At 40.1% G+C, this 23,691-nt stretch overlaps 1 protein-coding gene across 7 annotated transcripts in view; it reads left to right on the top strand.

Moving 5' to 3' along the window:
- Positions 1-4,209: 4,209 nt before the first annotated feature.
- The window catches only part of LOC128697363 (uncharacterized), a 152,571-nt gene continuing 133,089 nt past the window's right edge, over positions 4,210-23,691 (top strand). For 6 of the 7 annotated variants that reach the window (XM_070094104.1, XM_070094110.1, XM_070094109.1 and 3 more), the window contains exons 1-2: positions 4,212-4,406; positions 17,590-17,723. In XM_070094104.1, coding sequence (XP_069950205.1) covers positions 4,304-4,406; positions 17,590-17,723 — 237 coding nt within the window. In that variant the 5' untranslated portion in view covers positions 4,212-4,303. Of the gene's footprint in view, positions 4,407-17,589; positions 17,724-23,691 lie in introns of all 7 variants that reach the window. The other variant, XM_070094111.1, reaches the window with a different exon arrangement.

The following is a 23,691-nucleotide window of genomic DNA, read 5'->3' on the forward strand; positions in this document are numbered from 1 at the left end:
CAAAACAAATTCTGGCCACAAAATAGAGCGAAACACCAACGTCAAAGACCTGGGAGTGATTATGTCGGAGGATCTCACCTTCAAGGACCATAACATTGTATCAATCGCATCTGCTAGAAAAATGACAGGATGGATAATGAGAACCTTCAAAACTAGGGAGGCCAAGCCCATGATGACACTCTTCAGGTCACTTGTGCTATCTAGACTGGAATATTGCTGCACTCTAACAGCACCTTTCAAGGCAGGTGAAATTGCCGACCTAGAAAATGTACAGAGAACTTTCACGGCGCGCATAACGGAGATAAAACACCTCAATTACTGGGAGCGCTTGAGGTTTCTAAACCTGTATTCCCTGGAACGCAGGAGGGAGAGATACATGATTATATACACCTGGAAAATCCTAGAGGGACTAGTACCAAACTTGCACACGAAAATCACTCACTACGAAAGCAAAAGACTTGGCAGACGATGCACCATCCCCTCAATGAAAAGCAGGGGTGTCACTAGCACGTTAAGAGACCATACAATAAGTGTCAGGGGCCCGAGACTGTTCAACTGCCTCCCAGCACACATAAGGGGGATTACCAACAGACCCCTGGCAGTCTTCAAGCTGGCACTGGACAAGCACCTAAAGTCAGTTCCTGATCAGCCGGGCTGTGGCTCGTACGTTGGTTTGCGTGCAGCCAGCAGCAACAGCCTGGTTGATCAGGCGCTGATCCACCAGGAGGCCTGGTCACAGACCGGGCCGCGGGGGCGTTGACCCCCGAAACTCTCTCCAGGTAAACTCCAGGTATGTGGTAATGCTTTATTTACAGCTAGCAAAGTCAGGGTATTTCTCCAGAATGGTCTGTAATATACCACTGTGGATAAAATACTTAGCCATTTCTTGAACACTTCTGAGTGAGTTGTTTCTAAATTCATTAATTCACACACACACACATAAACACACACACACACACACACACACACACACACACACACACACACACACACACACACACACAAACTCATACACACACACGCACACACATACACACACACACACACTCATACACACACACACTCATACTCACACACACACACACACACACACACACACACACACACACACACACACACACACACACACACACACACACACACACACACACACACACACACACACACACACATGCACATATGTGGTAATGCTTTATTTACAGCTAGCAAAGTCTGGGTATTTCTCCAGAATGGTCTGTAATATACCACTGTGGATAAAATACTTAGCCATTTCTTGAACACTTCTGAGTGAGTTGTTTCTAAATTCATTAATTTTATCGCACTCCAGTACATAATGACGCAGGGTGTGACAATAATCCATCTGGCAAAGTTTACATTTCGTTTGGTCTACATCTGGTGGTGGTGATTTAACCTGCCAAAGATACTTGTAACCCAGCCGGAGCCGGGCGGTAGTGACATCCAAGAGTCTGCTTATTTTGTTGGATGCACCATAGACATGTGGCTCCTCCTGCATGATGGAATGATGATAGATGGACTGACTTGTGTCAATCTCCCTGAGCCTTAAGTCCATAAAATTCAGATGAAGTTCTTTTCGTATTATTGTTCTCAAACTACTACCTGACAAGCCAAGATTGTAATCTACTCCCTCTTTGAAACCATACAGCTTAGCCAATTTATCAGTTCTATCATGCATCTGAAGACCAATGTGAGATGGAATCCACAGCATGTGCACTCTGACTCCACTGTCCACAATCCTACCATACCTGTGTCTGGCTTCTGACACAAGCATGCCACAATTTATGCTTAATGAGTTGAGAGCATTTATGGATGACAGAGAATCAGTTACAATTAAACTGTCAATCTTTGATACAGAAGTGTAGACAAACTCAATACACCAACTACAACGCAAGACCTGAGCCTCCTGACACCTGACGCCCAGCCAACCAGATCTTCACCTCAGTCTGAGGCAAGCCAGCCAGCGAGCATTATCCGCAGTCTGCACTCTCCTCTATGCCCTCCACATGCTCTCTCTACATTGCCTCATAATGCTACGCAGCTGGGTTTAGCCCTGGCACTTTACCTCACCACTCAAGACCTTCCTCTCACCGACTACTCTTCGTCTGTCCACACTTCCCCACTCACCCACTCGTGGGTCTTACCTGAGAGTATTCATTCATTCATTCATCACATTACGTCTTTGTATAGATATGACGAAACATCTACCAGTAAAGATACTCAGATGTTGCAGGTGTCTAATTCTTTCCTTGAACATATGCCAGTCGTCCCTGGAATTATATTTTTTTTTGTTCTTCCAGCACAGTGACGTCCCACCAGCAAACTTTACATATGGTTGTTCCCTGAAGTGATGCGTTGATGCTTGAGGAGCTCTTGATCCAGGAAGTTGAATTTATCCTCTCCTTGGATCGAACTTCAGTGCCTTCCTTTCCCCAGGCGCTGCATGACCCCTGAGATACACTGATATGTGTAAGATATATATATATATATATATGTATATATCTATATTCATTACACTACATATATCTATATACATCGGGCTATATTATATATATATATATATATATATATATATATATATATATATATATATATATATATATATATATATATATATATATATATATATATATATATATATATATATATATATATATATATATATATATATATATATATATAATGCTGAGGAGCATATCTGTGTGTATAATCTGAGTTGTGAGTATCCCAGTGCGTGTATTCTGAGGTATATTTCCCTGTGTACTGAAGTGTATCTCAATATGGTATAAACCTTGGTAATAAATACCGACAAGTTGAACATTAAAATGGTTGGTTTAGAAAGACACATAAGCAAACACTATGACATATTTATTAGAAAACGTTTCGGTGCTGGGACCTTGATCACTTCTAACATACAGAGGTAGAAAGGCATTATATATATAGGCGGAGAGTGAGGTGTGACGCACGTGACCTGAGGAATGTCATAAGAACATAAGAATGGAGGAACACTGTAGAAGGCCTACTGGCCCATGCCAGTAGGCCTTCACCTAGATCAGAGGTGTGTATCTCTGCATATACACAGAGAATTATGTATTTTTCCGTGTGTGCAATGGTAAAGGTTTGAACTAATTAACCAACTAGTTATCTAAATACTCAATAAAGTAGTCAAGGTGAAAAATTAGGGCTTATGTAGGTATATTTTTTTTCTTTATAAATAATCATTTACGTTCGGGAGTTGTCATCAGCTTTGGCGTTACTCATGATGCCAGCCGTCTGTTTTATCTCTTATTTTGCTATTTAAACAGGATATAGAAGTTTTAAGGCTGTTAATATATAATATGATGTAAATTTCCATATAAACACTAATAACTTTAACAATTTTGTGGATCATAAAATATTTATTAAGTCGAACTCGAGAAAGTTGACGTGTACTTTACTAAGAATCTTCAACTACATACAAACACTTCAGAAAACATAAAAATTTCCTCTATGTAAATTAGTTTCAAATATACTGCAAAAATATTTTTCGAAATTGAAATTCGTTTCACTTTATGATGATAACATTTCTAGCATTTGCAACTTACGACTTACAGAATACAGTCATGAGCCTCCATCCCTAGATAATAGAATGGCCTGATAGAATATTATTTATTTTTATGATTACCGAGTATATGAAACATTTTTATATAATAATCAGCATAATAAAATGGTTTGTGAAATGTGTAAACTTTGTTCATGTCATGTCTAAAACAAACTTTTGTTTCAGGGCTCGATACTCGTATAAAGCACGGAACTATTACAGGCATAAAATTATGATAAATTATAAAAAAATAACCTAGGTTAAACTAACCCAGACATATATAATGATTTATCTTCATTAGTACTCACCAGTTTTCATTATTCCGCAGAGAAATTTAATATTTATGGTTAAATTTCAATTGTATGTGTTAATATCTGTATGTTTATCAGTGCTTGAGAATAAGTACGTGTGTGTGTGTAAGTTTATTTAGGTACATATTCACATAAGTAAAGTTATCATATTAGGATAATCCCATAAAAGTTAAAAGTGACTTATTTCCATCTGTAATATTTTATTATGTGTATTGCTGGTGGTGGAGGGAGTGGTGGAGGGAGTGGTGGAGGGAGTGGAGGGAGTGGTGGAGGGAGTGGTGGAGGGTTGTTATGAGGGAGGGTGATGGTGTGACAGGTGATGCAGCAGCAGCAGCAGCAGCAGCAGTGCTGGAGAGTGTTGGAACAGTAAACAGCTGAGTTGTGTGATGGCTTCATCATGGCTCACACCATCACTACTCTCCTTCATATTGCTACCTTCCTAGCCACCATACACGCTGACATATCCGACTTACGACTGTGTGCCGACCAACACTGTGAAGGTGAGCTGTGAAGTGAGGAAGCATCAGTGTGTTTATTGTGTTGTGATGGTGAGTGCAGATGCAGCATCTTGCACACACTTACCATACCTAAAATTTAATTTAAGCTTTGGGTGTATAACTAAAAAATTTTCTTATAATGGTCTTAGCGGCACGCAGATGTTATGGATATTAAAAAAATATTATGTAGTATTAACGTAGTCTAGCCCATTCAAAGGACCCAAGTGGAAATAAGTCTCTGTCTGACTTTTTGTTTTGGGTTATCCTAGGTCCTCTTCACATATGTTGCTATGTATAATAATCTATGTAACTGTATTTGTGTATACCTGAATAAACTTACTAAGTCAGCAATGCAAGTTTTTCACTTTAAATATACCACAGTAGCTTTTACAAACTGTTTTCTTCAATTTCTTCAACGTTTATATTAAGTTCAAGATTTACGGTTGTGATATAATAGATACTTGTATTCAACAAGTGTCTGCCTTTTGACTTCCTACATAAACCTCATTTATATATATAAAAAAAATATTTTATTATGATTTTTTAGCCCTCCAGATAACCCAATAAAGTCAGTGTGTCATTGGAGAATGTCTGTCTTATTTCCATTAAGGTCTTTTAATATTGTGTCCAGGTTGTGACTCGCAACACTCGACACCCAGGTACCTACTTACTATTAGGTGAACAGGGACAACAATTGTGAGGAAACATGTCCAATGTTTCCATCTGTGCTGGGGATTGAACCATGGACACTCAATATATGAGTTGAGTGCTCTGTCACCTTAGCCACTGACCCACAGTGCAGCTCTGTGTACACACTACTGTATAGCTGCCAAGTGCTGTGTAACTCTTTATACTGACTCAAATCTGTAAAAATTAAAATATTCTTTGACAGTGTATCAGCAGATAAAATGTAAATGTGTACTTTACACCTGAATGTGTTTTCATGTAAGTACTCCTGTGTTAAGTGTATTGTGCACTAGAGATAGATAAATAAATAAAATTATATACAGTAATACCCCGGTTTTCATCCTTAATCCGTTCCAGAAGGTCGGCTGAAATCCGAAACGGATGAAAACCGAAGTAATATTTCCCATGAGAAGTAATGTAAATCTAATTAATCCATTCCAGACACCCAAAAATATTAACAAAAAATACATTTAATAGAGAAAAACTATAGTTTTACATGCAAAAAACAGTGAGAAATATAAAGACTAATTTTAATGATAAATTAACATTACATACCTTTATTGAAAACTCTTGTTGGCATATGGAAGAAGGCGAGGAGAGGAGAGGAAGTTGAGGTTATTGTTTGGAAGGGGAATCCCCCTTCATAAGGACTTTAGGTATCAAAGGCCTATCTGGGGTTCCCTTCTTTATCTTTTACTGGCACTATGACCAGCTTGAGAGTTACTGCACACCTATCACACAAAAAATCTGTCCAGAGAGGCCTGTTTCTGGCATTTCTATGATTTGCCTAAAATGGGACAAGACATCGTCATTGAACATGTTGCAGACACACCTGCACCAGTTTTGTTAGGGTGATAGTTCTCCGTAAAACTTTGCAACTCACTCCACTTTGCACACATGTCCTTAATCACTGAAGACGGCACATTCTCCCCTCTTTCTTCCTCCTCCTCTGAAGCAATTTCCTTAGCTGCAATCTGTTGCTGTTCTAATTGAAGGTATTGAAGCTCTTCAGTGGTTAGCTCTTCCCTGTGGTCCTCCACCAACTCTTCCACATCCCATACAGCTTGGCAAGCTCGGCCACACGTACGCCACTTTTGTACTATTTTGCTAGAAGTTCTTTTTTGAATTCTATTGTGTTTCTCACCTTTACCAAAGGGCTGGCACTCTGAACTTTCTTTGGTTCCATGGTGGCTTATTTCACAGTTGCAATCAAACAAGCACAAAAAATAATGGATGAACACACGGAGTTTGCTAACTCAATGAGAGACAGAGGCAGACTGAGTATGGTACGCGTCCACCCGGGCGGGTGGACGCGTCTGATACAGAGAATTTCCGAGCAGTTGCACGTACAAAACCTGGGGGAAAATTTCACCGAAAAAGTGCTCAAAATCTGAATTGTATGATTTCCGCACTGGACGAAAACTGGGGTTCCACAACATATGTATATATATGTTTATGTATATTATTTTATTATCACACTGGCTGATTCCCACCAAGGCAGGGTGGCCCGAAAAAGAAAAACTTTCACCATCATTCACTCCATCACTGTCTTGCCAGAAGGGTGCTTTACACTACAGTTTTTAAACTGCAACATTAACACCCCTCCTTCAGAGTGCAGGCACTGTACTTCCCATCTCCAGGACTCAAGTCCGGCCTGCCGGTTTCCCTGAATCCCTTCATAAATGTTACCTTGCTCACACTCCAACAGCACGTCAAGTATTAAAAACCATTTGTCTCCATTCACTCCTATCAAACACGCTCACGCATGCCTGCTGGAAGTCCAAGCCCCTCGCACACAAAACCTCCTTTACCCCCTCCCTCCAACCCTTCCTAGGCCGACCCCTACCCCGCCTTCCTTCCACTACAGACTGATACACTCTTGAAGTTATTCTGTTTCGCTCCATTCTCTCTACATGTCCGAACCACCTCAACAACCCTTCCTCAGCCCTCTGGACAACAGTTTTGGTAATCCCGCACCTCCTCCTAACTTCCAAACTACGAATTCTCTGCATTATATTCACACCACACATTGCCCTCAGACATGACATCTCCACTGCCTCCAGCCTTCTCCTCGCTGCAACATTCATCACCCATGCTTCACACCCATATAAGAGCGTTGGTAAAACTATACTCTCATACATTCCCCTCTTTGCCTCCAAGGACAAAGTTCTCTGTCTCCACAGACTCCTAAGTGCACCACTCACTCTTTTTCCCTCATCAATTCTATGATTCACCTCATCTTTCATAGATCCATCCGCTGACACGTCCACTCCCAAATATCTGAATACGTTCACCTCCTCCATACTCTCTCCCTCCAATCTGATATTCAATCTTTCATCACCTAATCTTTTTGTTATCCTCATAACCTTACTCTTTCCTGTATTCACCTTTAATTTTCTTCTTTTGCACACCCTACCAAATTCATCCACCAATCTCTGCAGCTTCTCTTCAGAATCTCCCAAGAGCACAGTGTCATCAGCAAAGAGCAGCTGTGACAACTCCCACTTTGTGTGTGATTCTTTATCTTTTAACTCCACGCCTCTTGCCAAGACCCTCGCATTTACTTCTCTTACAACCCCATCTATAAATATATTAAACAACCATGGTGACATCACACATCCTTGTCTAAGGCCTACTTTTACTGGGAAAAAATTTCCCTCTTTTCTACATACTCTAACTTGAGCCTCACTATCCTCGTAAAAACTCTTCACTGCTTTCAGTAACCTACCTCCTACACCATACACTTGCAACATCTGCCACATTGCCCCCCTATCCACCCTGTCATATGCCTTTTCCAAATCCATAAATGCCACAAAGACCTCTTTAGCCTTATCTAAATACTGTTCACTTATATGTTTCACTGTAAACACCTGGTCCACACACCCCCTACCTTTCCTAAAGCCTCCTTGTTCATCTACTATCCTATTCTCCGTCTTACTCTTAATTCTTTCAATTATAACTCTACCATACACTTTACCAGGTACACTCAACAGACTTATCCCCCTATAATTTTTGCACTCTCTTTTATCCCCTTTGCCTTTATACAAAGGAACTATGCATGCTCTCTGCCAATCCCTAGGTACCTTACCCTCTTCCATACATTTATTAAATAATTGCACCAACCACTCCAAAACTATATCCCCACCTGCTTTTAACATTTCTATCTTTATCCCATCAATCCCGGCTGCCTTACCCCCTTTCATTTTACCTACTGCCTCACGAACTTCCCCCACACTCACAACTGGCTCTTCCTCACTCCTACAAGATGTTATTCCTCCTTGCCCTATACACGAAATCACAGCTTCCCTATCTTCATCAACATTTAACAATTCCTCAAAATATTCCCTCCATCTTCCCAATACCTCTAACTCTCCATTTAATAACTCTCCTCTCCTATTTTTAACTGACAAATCCATTTGTTCTCTAGGCTTCCTTAACTTGTTAATCTCACTCCAAAACTTTTTCTTATTTTCAACAAAATTTGTTGATAACAGCTCACCCACTCTCTCATTTGCTCTCTTTTACATGTATATATATATATTTATTTTTAACCCAGCAGCCATTTCCCACCAAGGCAGGGTGACCCAAAAAGAAAGAAAAACCCAGAAAGAAAAATACTTCCATCATCATTCAACACTTTCACCATCACAGAGGAGCTCACATATGAGTGCCTCTGCTAATATATATACAGTGGACCCCCGCATAGCGAACGCCTTGCATAGCGAACAATCCGCATAGCGAACACTTTGTTCGCTAAAATTTTGCCCCGCATAGTGGACAAAAACCCGCTCAGCGACCTTCGTCCGAGACGCGTCCAATGTGCACCCTCAGCCAGCCTCACATGTGCCGCCCGTCCCATTGTTTACCAGCCAGCCTCCGCGGTAACATTCAAGCATACACTCGGAATATTTCGTATTATTACAGTGTTTTCGGTGCTGTTTGTGGAAAATAAGTGACCATGGGCCCCAAGAAAGCTTCTAGTGCCAACCCTACACCTCAAAGGGTAAGAATACCCATTGAAAAGAAGAAAGAGATCATTGATAAGTATGAAAGTGGAGTACGTATCACCGACCTGGTCAGGTTGTACAAGAAACCAAAATCAACCATCGCTTCTATTGTGGGCAAGAAAACGGCAATCAAGGAAGCTGTTGTTGCCAAAGGTTTAACTGTGTTTTCGAAACAAAGATCGCAAGTGATGGAAGATGTTGAGAGACTCTTATTGGTGTGGATAAATGAAAAACAGCTAGCAGGAGATAGCGTCTCTCAAGCGATCATATGTGAAAAGGCTAGGAAGTTGCATGACGATTTAATTAAAAAAATGCCTGCAACTAGTGATGATGTGAGTGAATTTAAGGCCAGCAAAGGTTGGTTTGAGAGATTTAAGAAGCGTAGTGGCATCCATAGTGTGATACGGCATGGTGAGGCTGCCAGTTCGGACCACAAAGCGGCTGAAAAATATGTGCATGAATTCAAGGAGTACATAGAAACTGAAGGACTGGAACCTGAACAAGTGTTTAATTGTGATGAAACAGGCCTGTTCTGGAAGAAAATGCCAAGCAGGACCTACATTACTCAGGAGGAAAAGGCACTCCCAGGACATAAGCCTATGAAAGACAGACTTACTTTGTTGATGTGTGCCAATGCTAGTGGTGATTGCAAAGTTAAGCCTTTATTAGTGTATCACTCTGAAACTCCCAGAGCGTTCAGGCAAAAGAATGTCCTCAAGGATAATTTGTGTGTGCTGTGGAGGGCAAACAGTAAGGCATGGGTCACTAGGGAATTTTTCTATAACTGGTTACACCATGCATTTGCCCCCAATGTGAAAGATTACCTAACTGAAAAGAAATTAGACCTTAAGTGCCTCCTGGTGTTAGACAATGCCCCTGGTCATCCTACAGACGTGGCAGAGCGACTTTATGGGGACATGAGCTTCATTAAGGTGAAGTTTTTGCCTCCTAATACCACTCCTCTCCTGCAGCCCATGGACCAGCAGGTCATTTCCAACTTCAAGAAACTGTACACAAAAGCTCTGTTTCAAAAGTGCTTTGAAGTGACCACAGACACTCGATTGACTCTAAAAGAGTTTTGGAAGGATCACTTTAATATCCTCAATTGTGTAAACCTTATAGGTAAGGCTTGGGAGGGAGTGACTAAGAGAACCTTGAACTCTGCTTGGAAGAAACTGTGGCCAGAATGTGTAGACAAAAGGGATTTTGAAGGGTTTGAGGCTAACCCTGAGAGGAGTAGTATACCAGTTGAGGAATCAATTGTGGAATTGGGGAAGTCCTTGGGGTTGGAGGTTAGTGGGGAGGATGTGGAAGAGTTGGTGGAGGAGGACAATGAAGAACTAACCACTGATGAGCTGATAGATCAACTTCAAGAGCAAGAGGCCAGACCTGGGGAAACTGGTTCAAAGGAGGGGAGAGAGAAATTGAAGGAATTGCCTACTTCAAAGATTAAGGAAATGTGTGCAAAATGGCTTGAAGTGCAAACCTTTTTTGATGAAAATCACCCTCACACAGCTATTGCAAGCCGTGCTGGTGACTGTTACAATGACACTGTTGTGAACCACTTTAGACAAATCATAAAGGAACGAGAGGTACAGGCCACTATGGACAGATATGTTGTGCGAAAGAAGTCCAGTGACTCTGAAGCTGGTCCTAGTGGCATTAAAAGAAGAAGGGAAGTAACCCCAGAAAAGGACTTGCTACCTCAAGTCCTAATGGAAGGGGATTCCCCTTCTAAACACTAACACACTCTCTCCCCTCCTCCCATCCCATCAATCATCACCAGATCTTCAATAAAAGTAAGTGTCATGTAATTGTGCATGCCTTTTTCAGTTTGTGTGTACTAAAATTAACATTTTTTTGTGGTAAAAAAAATTTTTTTTCATACTTTTGGGTGTCTTGCACGGATTAATTTTATTTCCATTATTTCTTATGGGGAAAATTAATTCGCATAGCGAACATTTCGCATAACGACCAGCCCTCTTGCACGGATTAAGTTCGCTATGCGGGGGTCCACTGTACATGTATATATACGTATATATATATATATATATATATATATACAGTACATGTATATATACGTATATATATATATACATACATATATATATATATATATATATATATATATATATATATATATATATATATATATATATATATATTATATATATATATATACACACATGTATATATACGTATATATATATATATACATGTATATACAGTGGTCCCTCGTTGTTCGTAATTAATCTGTTCCTGGAGCCGTTACTATAAACGAAATTTACGATTTACGAATCAATTTTCCCCATAAGAAATAATGTAAATACAATTAATCCGTTCCTGACACCCAGAAGTATTAAAACAAAAAAATTTTTAACATGAAATATGCATGTAGTACATAAACAATACAATGGGAAATGATGAATGAAACATTAACAGCATAACACTTACCTTTATTGGAGATTCTTCTTAGTGTATGGGAGACTGGAGGAGGAGAGAGAGTGGATTGTTTATAGTTTGGAAGGGGAATCCCCTTCCATGAACACCTCAGGTACCATTTGCTTTTCTGGGGTTGCTTCTCTTCTCTGTTTCTCAATGCCACTAGGACCACCTTGAGAGTCACTGGAGTCCTATCTCACAAAATAACTGTGGAGAGAGCTCTGTTTCTGGCATCTCTTTAACACTTCCCTAAAATGGCCCAAGACTTTGTCACTGTACATGTTGCCAACCTGGCTTGCAACAACCTTGTTAGGGTGATGTTTCTCCATAAAGCTTTCCATCTTACCCCACATAGTAAAAATCTCTTTAATTTCTGAAGAAGGCACCTTCTTCCATCTCTCTTCCTCCTCCTTTGCAGCAAGATTCTGAGCTGCGATGTGTTGCTCTTCCTGCTGAAGCTCTTGCAGCTCCTCAGTGGCGAGCTCTTCATTGTGGTCTTCCACCAATTCTTCCATATCCTCCAAACTCGCATCCAACCCCATGGAACTCCCCAGTGCCACAATTGATTTTACAACAGACATAGGCTCATTAGGGTCAGTCCCAAATTCTTCAAAATCCCTCTTGTCGACACAATCTGGCCACAATTTTCTCCAGGCAGAGTTCAAAGTCCTGGTAGTCACTCCCTCCCAAGCCATACCTATAAGGGTTATGCAGTGGAGGATGCTGAAGTGTTCTCTCCAAAATTCCCTTAGGGTCAAGTGAGTGTCTGTGGTCACAGTCAAGCACCTGTGAAACATTGCTTTTGTGTAGAGTTTTTTAAAGTTTGCAATAACCTGCTGGTCCATGGGTTGGAGGAGAGGAGTGGTATTCGGGGGCAAGAACTTTACTGTGATGAACCCAAACTCCTCGAAAATTAGGCCATCCAAGTTTGGAGGATGAGCAGGTGCATTGTCCATTACTAGCAGGCACTTGAGATCCAATTTCTTTTCCAGGAGATACTCCTTCACACTAGCGCCAAACACTTCATTGAACCACTCGCCGAAAATTTCCCTCGTGACCCATGCCTTACTATTAGATTTCCAAAACACACACAATTTACTCTTCATAACATTGTTTTTCCTGAACACTCTGGGATTTTCAGAATGGTACACTAGTAATGGCTTCACTTTGAAATCCCCACTAGCATTAGCACAGAACATTAGCATCAGCCTGTCTTTCATAGGCTTGTGTCCTGGCATTGCCTTTTCCTCTTGTGTAATGAAGGTCCTCTTTGGCATTTTCTTCCAAAAGAGGCCTGTTTCGTCACAATTGAACACTTGTTCAGGTTTCAGTCCTTCAGCCTCTATGTACTCCTGGAATTCATGCACATATTTTTCAGCCGCCTTGTGGTCCGAACTGGCAGCCTCACCATGCCTTACCACACTGTGTATGCCAGTATAGTTCTTAAATCTCTCAAACCAGCCTTTGCTGGCCTTAAATTCACTCACTTCACAACTATTTGCAGGCAATTTCTTTACCAAATCTTCATGCAACTGCCTAGCCTTTTCACAAATAAACGAAGTCATAAGAGTATCTCCTGCTAGTTGTTTCTCATTTATCCACACCAATAATAACTTTTCAACCTCTTCCAGTACTGGTGATCTCATTTTTGTCAGCATAGTTACTCCCTTTGCAACAACAGCATCCTTTATTTCATTTTTCTTGGCCACTATGGAACATAAGGTTGTGTAGGGTTTCTTATACATCCTGGACAGTTTGGCCACCCTTGTACCACTTTCATATTGTTCATTGATGGTTTTCTTAAATTCAATCGTATTTCTCACCTTCTTTACCACAGGCTTGGCACTAGGAGCTTTCTTTGGAGCCATGGTAGCTTATTTAGTACTTGCAAGCACTAAAATAAATGGAATATTATGAAATATTTCGCTGGAGCACGTGAGGGGACCTTCACTCACTGGTAAACAATGCCAGACTGGTTGCTGCCCTGGCTCACGCCGTGGGTACGCGTCCCGGACGAACTACGACTCGCGAGTCAACCTATGAAAAGCGAGTCCATGTTTATACGAAAATACCTCTATGATTGGCGAAGTTTACGATTGCCGGGAACTACGAAAAGCGAGGGACCACTGTGTGTGTGTGTGTGTGTATATATATATATATATATATATATATATATATATATATATATATATATATATATATATATATATATATATATATATATATATATATATATATATATATTGTGTGTGTGTGTGTGTATATATATACAGTGGACCCCCGGTTAATGATATTTTTTCATTCCAGAAGTATGTTCAGGTGCCAGTACTGACCGAATTTGTTCCCATAAGGAATATTGTGAAGTAGATTAGTCCATTTCAGACCCCCAAACATACACGTACAAACGCACTTACATAAATACACTTACATAATTGGTCGTATTGGGAGGTGATCGTTAAGTGGGGGTCCACTGTAATATATATATATATATATATAAACATAGATACATACATACATACATATATATATATATATATATATATATATATATATATATATATATATATATATATATATATATATATATATATATATATATATATATACATATATACATACATACATACATACATACATACATACATACATATATATATATATACATATATATATATATACATTATATATATATATATATATATATATATATATATATATATATATATATATATATACATATATATATATATATATATATATATATATATATATATATATATATATATATATATATATATATACATATATACAGTATATACATACATATATATACATACATATATATATACATACATGTAGGTAAGACACATAGGCAACAGTTAGGCAACTTTATTCTGAAACGTTTCGCCTACACAGTAGGCTTTTTCAGTCGAATACAGATAGTTCCTGACTATGGAACTGAACTTCTCCAGGCCGAGGGACTGACAACCTCAAATTCTACGACTTCAAGGGTGATGGACTGATTACATCGTCTTCACATCTCTACTGTTCCTGCCTACTTTCTGTATTCGACTGAAGAAGCCTACTGTGTAGGCGAAACATTTCGGAATAAAGTTGCCTAACTGTTGCCTATGTGTCTTACCTACCAACCTGTCGGTATTGTATACCATTTTGATGTTCACATACATACATACATACATACATACATACATACATACCATCCGACTTACGACCTGCTCGACATTCGACTTACGACCTGCTCGACATTTGACTTACGACTGTGTTTTTTTATGCCAAATTTCTGGGAAATAAACAACTGCTTGTGTTGTACACAGTGTTTATCCTAAACCTTTTCTGTATAAAATACAGTACTAACAGCATAAAAAGTAAAGTAAAAAATGAAATACAGTGGACCCTCGACTAACACTATTAATCCGTTCCTGAGAGCTCATCGTTAGTCAGAATCATCGTTAGTCAAGTTAATTTTCCCCATAAGAAATAATGGAAATCAAATTAATCCGTGTAGGACACCCCAAAGTATGATAAAAAAAATTGTTTTTACCACATGAAATATTAATTTTAATACACACAAACTGAAGAAGACATGCACAGTTACATGACACTTACCTTTATTGAAGATCTGGTGATGATTGATGGGATGGGAGGAGGGGAGAGTGTTGATGGTCTTAGTGTTTAGAAGGGGAATCCCCTTCCATTAGGACTTGAGGTGGCAAGTCCTTTTCCAGGGTTACTTCCCTTCCCTTTAAATCTCTCAAACCAACCTTTGCTGGCCTTAAATTCACTCACATCACCACTAGTTGCTGGCATTTTTTTAATTAAATCGTCATGCAACTTCTAGCCTTTTCACATATGATCGCTTGAGAGATGCTATCTCCTGCTATCTGTTTTTCATTTATCCACACCAATAACAGTCTCTCAACATCTTCGAGTACTTGCGATCTCAGTTTCGAAAACATAGTTGTACCTTTGGCAAGAACAGCTTCCTTGATTGCCGTTTTCTTGGCCACAATAGTAGCGATGGTTGATTGGGGTTTTGTGTACAACCTGGCCAGCTCGGAGACACGCACTCCACTTTCATACTTCGCAATGATCTCTTTCTTCATATCCATAGTAATTCTCACCCTTTTTGCTGTAGGGTTGGCACTAGAAGCTTTCTTGGGGCCCATGGTGACTTACTTTGCAGGTGCAATCACTAAAAAGGCTGTGATAATATGAAATGTTCCGATTGTATGCTTTTAAGCGACCGCGGTGGCTGGCTGGCTTGTAAACACTGGCCAGAAGTGGACGCGTCTCAGATGGAATGAATAGTGTTGGTCGAGTTTTTTAGCGCTAGTCGAGGCAAAAATTTTTGCGTTAAAATGTATTGCTAGTCGGATTTATCATTAATTGATGCCATCGTTGGTCGAGGGTCCACTGTACCAAAATGCAACAATAAAATAAAGTCATTGCAAAAATGTGATGCTGATATTCAGTAGTAAGGTATGTCCATTTCGACTTACGACTGGTTTGTCGGAACCGAACTTGGCCATAAGTCAGATGGTACCTGTGTAAGTGTAAGTGTAATTTATTTCCTGTGTGAAAAGACTTTTAACCCTTAAAATGTCCAAACATAGATCAATGTCCACGTGCGGGGGGGAGGGGTCTCCAAATGTAGATATACGTTTTTTTTTTTTTTTTTTTTTTTTTTTTTTTTTAAATTCAAATGGGGAAAATCAAGGTCGGAGAACTACACATGTGAACGTAGATCTACATTTTGACAGTTTAAGGGTTAAATATAACCTAAGCTAATGTTACCTAACCTAACCCACAACCTTACAGCTGGTCTGTATTAGATTTGGTTGGGTTGAGTTATGATTTTGAATTTACCTCTAAAAATAAATCTTTCCTATTTGTTTAAAATATAACCAAGTCCATTAAACAACACTTAACAAAAAATAAATTGATATTCTTATTTTGCCTATTATTAGGTAAATAAACAATTTCCACAATGAATAACTTGTGTTCCATGCAATAGATAACATGGTTGTTATTTATAATATAAAATGTTAGTAGATTTCTCTCCTGGGGAAAGTGTACATTATGGCCAATAATTTTTATTGAGATGCTTGGATAAGAGATGGAATTACTGCTAGTGTCCAAAGAAAATAATAGCATTATGGACCATATACTGTACAGTATTTTAATGATCTTTCTATTTAGCAATTTTTTTTTACCATAATTGTTATAAGGTTTAGGATAATCTTGTAAGGAATTGTTAATTTAAAACCATGTAATATATGGTGTTGATGTAAATAAGCCTAGTGTGTCATCTTTTCATCAAATAATTCAGTAGGCTATTTAGAAAACCATATGTTAATCTGTGCACAAGACATTGTAGATGCAGTTAGAAAATCAGTATCCCTTTTTGAAGAGCTTGTAGACCAGGAGGAAGGTTTTCTGATTTCTTTAGTTTATGATATCCTAAATAGTCACTATATTTTGTAGGGATGGGACAATATTTTGTTTTTTTGGCGATATTGATAGCTACTCTGTTTTAGTGTGATACCGATGTAATCAGAATTAGTCGATACCCACTGATACTGACATCAATGCTGGTATTGATACTGATAATGATAGCAATAAAATTAGTATTCACCAATACTCAGTTTTAGGCCATTTCCAATATTGCTACCAGTTCCTACTGATACCGATACTTTGTATTGCATATACCATATAATAGTTTGTCTTTAAAATATTTTGAAATGGGATGTCACAAGAAAGGAGCTCAGACCATTACCCATTGCTGGCCCCATTTGCACTTTTTCTGTAGATACAGTAGTATACGTATACTACTTTCGGAGGTATGGTTCTTGGAGTAATGCATACGTATTGCATGTCTGACTCTTTGTAGAATAGATTGAAATTAGTAAATACATAATGTAGTAATATGGTAAATTAAGTAGAGCATAGATTTTCAGTAGTTTAAGTAACCATAATTACTTCACATTGCTTTGCTGTACTGTTTATTTATAATTAGTTTATTCCCTCAGAGCCGATATCGAAGGGTCTTTCGCTTCTTGGCTACCATAGCATCGATAAGCAAATTCTGTCGTTTCCCATCAATGCAGAAGTAACTGTATACAGCAAAGAAGCAGGAAGCAGGAAAGATCTGTGGGGGGTGGAGGTGAGTGTTTAATAAGCATTCAATAAATGCTTTGTAATTCAGTGTTTATGGATCTGTGTATGATTATTTTGTCATCCATGGATTATATATATATTTTTTAAGAGCCTGTGAGAGCACTGGTAGTTTTCTGGATTCTTAGACACCCATTCCCATCATTAGTAAAGAAATAAAAAAAGTGGTGTAGACTACACTAGTGTTTAAAGTAACACCTAAACTTAAAAATTATTCTAATTACATAAAACTACCCAGCCAGCCTTTAGGACGCTGTAGGGCAAAATTTGTAACTTTTGTTTACCGTCCAATTTTCTCCAGTTTTGGTGCACAAGACAAAGTGTTTTCACTCTTTCTTGAAAATATTTATCAAAAATATACCTCAAACAACAACTGAGAAAAGACTGAAAATGCCCTTGTGCCCACATTCATTCTTATATGGGACTTCGTAAGGTTGTTTGGACACTTGGTGCCGAGAGAACAATGCTAATACTAATTTTCATCGTTAGCTTTCCTCTAAATAACTTATCCTTATTTCACAAAAAAATAAAGTTTGTAAGTTTCTGGAATATTGCAAAAAAATCTGCCCTTTACTCTCACATAACTCCCAAAGTATTTGGAATATTTCCAAAAATTTCTTGGGGGAAATTAGAGAAATCATTATTCTACAATTTCTGTGAATATTATTCCATTTAATTAAGTAATAAAGGAAGAATTATGGACTTTAGGTGAACAAGTTACTTGCAAGATATCGGCCGGTAGCGCCGGCCGGCCCCCCATCTCAAAAAAAAAAAAAAAAAAAAAATTCGCGAAAATCGCATTTGTTTGGGTGTATTTCTTAGTAAACTGATGTTCTAGTGTAGTTATCCTCTTCAAAACCGTTTTCTCTTACTCAGAGACCAAAGAATACGACTTGGAGAGGAGTAGCTCAATAATATCGAAATATTCCCGATAATCTCTCGCCATATTATGGCCTATTTCATTCAGTCTAGAGTATATAACATGTTTGTATGTTATTTATAGTGTTTATTATATCATATTAGATCAATTCTAATAGACAAATAAGCCGTAGAGTTGATATATAAGCGTAATGATGAAGTGATTTCTCCTGGCACTCTCTGGAGCGGGAGCACTGCCAAGCATTCCCATATGGTTCCTGGTTGTCTCTGAGTCTACGGATAAGCTCCGCCTACTGTTTTATGATACCAAATAGTCAGTTATTATATTAGAAAGAATAATGGAAGAAAAAGCGATAAAAAACAAGGAAAAAACTCCAAAAAATATACGGGCCGTGAGCAGACTCGCTACCAATATCACCGTCACCATACCTGATATAAATGACTATAATTTCTTGTAGAAACGTCATAGAACATTCATTCTGGTACCATTGTGTTGCCAAAGAGTTAAGCTATTTTTCGGTATATATAACTCAATTTCCATAATTTTTCGATTTTTGGGTGAGAGCTCGCGGAAATTTGCCCTACAGCCCTCTTTAATTGCAGAAAATTGTTTTATGGTACAAATTCTTTCAGCATAATTGTGTATGTCCTCTTCAAGGGGGGACTCCTTGGCATGGTGAAAAAGCTCTTGGTCTGAGGAATTAGACCTTTTGGTCTCCTTCCTCAAACCGAAGCTAATTACCCCCCAATCTCCCCTTTCCTATCTCATCCCCCCATCTCCCCTTTCCCTTTCCTTCTCCCCTCTCCATCCTTTTCCTATCCCCTTCCTGTTTTCAGCCTTTGGGATTCTCCCCACAGGCCTTTCAGTTCATAGGTAGGGGGATGGGTAAAGTGTTCTGTTCCATTCTGTTGAGGTCCTTGGGGGGTGGTGTAGTTTGCTGAGGAATCTGGATCACCTGGGGATGTCCCAATCCCTCTCCAGTCTCCTGGGGGGTGGCTTTGGGTGTCTTTCGGGTAACGGGTGTATCTCTGAAGGCTACATTTTGGATTTGGGGGGGTGGTGGCCAAAGGAGGTATGCTTTGTGGTAGGTGTCCGGCCGCCCCCTCTTTTGTCCACTGAGGTGGCTCGGCAGATGTGAGGTTGCTATCCCAGATTGCTGGTTTACTGGCTTGAAGGGTAGGGTATGGCATGGGTTCCATGCCACATCTGCACTACTTGCGGTGCTGAGGCCCTCTTGGGTGCGGAGGGAGATTTACGGCCCTTTCATTCCTCCTAGGAGCTATTCCTCCACATTCCCCCCCCCCCCCCCGTTTTTTGTCTTATTTTTTTTTCTATAAAAAAAAAAAAAAAAAAAAAAAAAAAAAGTGACCTAACCATGGAGTTCCCAATCCATGAACCTGCTACCCCTGGGCCCCTTCCTGATACCGCATCCTGTTCTGACCCTGCCTCGTTTTTTTGACCACTCTTTGGATATTTCTAATGCCCCTGTACCTCCTGCTGGTGCTGTTTTGACACCTGCTCCAGGTACTGGGGTTACAACAAACTCTTCTTTGACTATGCTTCTGGTTTCTCCCTCTTCGGTGTGGCAATTTTTGGATCGCCCTCCTGTCCCATGTCGGACCAACTCTGGTCCCACACCTAAATGCCCGAGACCATTATCTGATGATACTTCTTCGCTTCCTTCTCGTTCTCAGAAAAGACCAGCATGTTACACACTCCCTTTACACACAGTTTCAAAATACACAAGGGACTAAGTTTTTTACTCTACAACCGACTTCCTCTACTGCCTATCTTTCTGACCATAGTATTGGTAAGGCGCTTCTATGCCATGTTGGTAGAGATGTATCCTTTCATGCTCTCAAGAGTGGTACATGCATCATCACTGTCCAGAGTGCTAACCAAGCTCACGATCTTTCTCTCCTTACAACTATCGATACTATTCCTGTAGCTATTGAAAAACATCATTCCCTCAATTCTTGTAGTGGTACTGTCATTCTGACGATACCCTTGCAATGTAGCTCGCTTAACTTTTGACTGCTGTGAGCCTGCATCCTCTATGTACGTAGTGGGACACCATTTGCGAGTTCGAAAGGTGATCTCTACACCACAACAATGTAGAAATTGCTGGTGTTTTGGTTGTCCAGCAAAATATTGCAGGTCCATAGCTGAATGTCCAGTCTGTGGTGCCGACGACCGTACCAATATGTCTTGCAGTCTTCGTCCTTCTTGCCTTAATTGTCATGAGGCTCACTCCTCTTACTCTTGCCGTTGCCAAGTTTACTTAAATGAGCGTGAAATCCATTGTCTCGGAGGCAGAAGGCCTCCCATATGCTATGGCAGTCTCTCATCTACACCTTCAGGGGAAACTTCCCCATATTTCTTATTCTTGAGTTACTAAATGTCCCCCTTCTCTGGGGTTCCAACTTCTGCAGTCTCCTCTATGGTCACCCCTTCCACAGTCACCCCTGTCTCTAATTCTTTTGTGATGAATGGTTTGAAAAACCGACAAGTTGAAGATTGTGACACTTATGCAACATATGGGAATCTTTATTCAGGAAATGTTTCGCCACACAGTGGCTTCATCAGTCCAATACAAAGTAGAAAGGCGTAAGGAGAGGAGGAGTTTGAGGTAATCAGTCCCTCAGCCCGGAGTTGATGTGCTCAGTCCATCAATCTTGTAGAATGTACCAAAGTGTACCGTACATTCTACAAGATTGATGGACTGAACACATCGACTCCAGGCTGAGGGACTGATTACCTCAAACTCCTCCTCTCCTTATGCCTTTCTACTTTGTATTGGACTGATGAAGCCACTGTGTGGCGAAACATTTCCTGAATAAAGATTCCCATATGTTGCACAAGTGTCTCAATCTTCTAATTCTTTTGCTGTCCTGGACTCAGAGGTCCCTTACTCGGCACCTCATTCTGTTCTCACCTCTTCCTCTTCTCACTCACAAGTTTGTGTGTCTACAAGACCTCGTACAACACCTACTCCCCATCGCCCCTCTCCTACTCCAAAGTCCAAAACATCCCCATTGTTAAAATCTCCTTTCACCCCTCCTTCCCTTCTGCAACCTGCTCATTTTTCCTTCCCAGTCTGTACCCAGTTCTTTACCTCTGACTGGCTCTGTTACAAGTGTGGAGGTTCATCCTCCTCTTCATATGGTACCTTCTTTCCCTGTCCCCTCCCAAGTTTCTTCCTCTTCTTCCCCCTCTTATGTTGCTTCCTCTCCTGTCCCCTCCCAAGCTTCTTCTCTAGTTCCCTTTACCCTTTTGTCCCCCCTTACTTTGGTACAGTCCATCATCTCCCCAATCTTTACTCACCCTCCTTCTTCTATCTCCAGTATTGCGCTACACGCAACGTCCTAGTCCTCAGAAACACTTGAAGCTCTCTCAGAATATATTGAGGACACTAGATCATTGATGGACACTGATTCACCTCTTGTTCCTTCTCTTCACTCTTATCTGTCTGCACAACTCCTTTCTTCGCAGTGTCCCAATCCTTCGCTGCTTAAAAGCTTTCTGCTACCTCTACATGTAGACTTTTCTAATCCTAATAGTCCATAGATACCTCTTCCTTCAAAATTTCTTGTATCTTTCTCTTCGCAAATCGTGGCTTATTTACAGTGGAATATCCACGGCCTCAGAGGTAACCCAGGGTGAGCTCCAGGTGTTGCTCTCTGTTTTCCCCTGTTTGTGTTTGTTTACAAGAACTCAAATTATGCTCCGCTGTTATCCATCCCATCTCAGGCTATGGTTTATTATATTCATCGAACCCTTTTCTCAGTGGAACCTTTAATGAAAGTGCACTTCTTTTATGCACCAGTATTCTATACTGTCAGCTCTTTGTTCATACTTCGCTGCATTACACTGCAGCCTGTATCCACCTGAATAAGTGGTATACAGCCTGTTCTTTGTATCTCTTTCCTTCTCGGGCCTTATCTGTCCCAGATGTTGCATTCCTGGTTTCTTCCTAACCGCCATCACTTATGTTACTTGGCGATTTTAAGCCTTAAACTGTCCAAACGTAGATCTACGTTTGCGCACGTAGCGCTCCGACCTTGAATTTCTCCATGAGAAAGCATGTAAAAAAATGTAGATCTACATTTGGAGTGCTACACGAGCAAACCTAGATCTACTTTTGGACAGTTTAAAGGTTAATGCCCACCATTTCCTCCAGGGAGGGGGGGATCTCACTGTGGCTCCTGTGGCATTCAGTTGGAGGCTTTTCTTGCTTCTCTCCCCCTCCATATTTAAATATGGCTACTCCCACCCATTTTGATCCTTGTACTCATTCTCACTCGTGCATCAATCTCTTGGTCTGCTCTTCCTCTACTCTACTAGACTTCGCCTGGCCTGTCCTTTTCGACTTGCGTGGCAGCTATCATTTTCCAATAATCTTTACTCCTCCTCCATATTCACCACCTCCTCGTAGCCCCCACTGGCAATTTGACCGAGCAAATTGGAACCTTTACTCACATCTAACTGCTACTAGTGAAGTTCCTTCTTCATCCTCCATTGATGAGCTTTTACACCTCTTCTTGACCTCAGTTTTAACCGCAGCTTCACATTCTGTACCCCAAACCTCGGGCAGGCATTCTCAGAAGTGCATGCCTTGGTGGTCTGCTTGTGCTTGGACAGTATGTTTGAAACACGCTGCGTGGGGAAGGTACCAGTACAGTAGAACCACAGAGAGACTCCTTGATTTTAAGCAGAAGCAAGCGGTCGCTTGCCGTGTCATCTGTGATGCTAAACGCACTTGCTGGCGAGATTGTTTCCACCATCACCTGTATATACCATTCAGTTTCATACGGAAACTGAATGGTATATACAGTGGACCCCCGCTTAATGATCACCTCCCAATGCGACCAATTATGTAAGTGTATTTATGTAAGTGCGTTTGTACGTGTATGTTTGGGGGTCTGAAATGGACTAATCTACTTCACAATATTCCTTATGAGAACAAATTCGGTCAGTACTGGCACCTGAACATACTTCTGGAATGAAAAAATATCGTTAACCGGGGGTCCACTGTACTCTCCTGACCCAGCTCCTGTTCTTTTGGTTGCCAATGTTG

Source organism: Cherax quadricarinatus, chromosome 44, assembly GCF_038502225.1.
Source record: "Cherax quadricarinatus isolate ZL_2023a chromosome 44, ASM3850222v1, whole genome shotgun sequence".
In the NCBI taxonomy this organism is placed as follows: Eukaryota; Metazoa; Arthropoda; class Malacostraca; order Decapoda; family Parastacidae; genus Cherax; species Cherax quadricarinatus.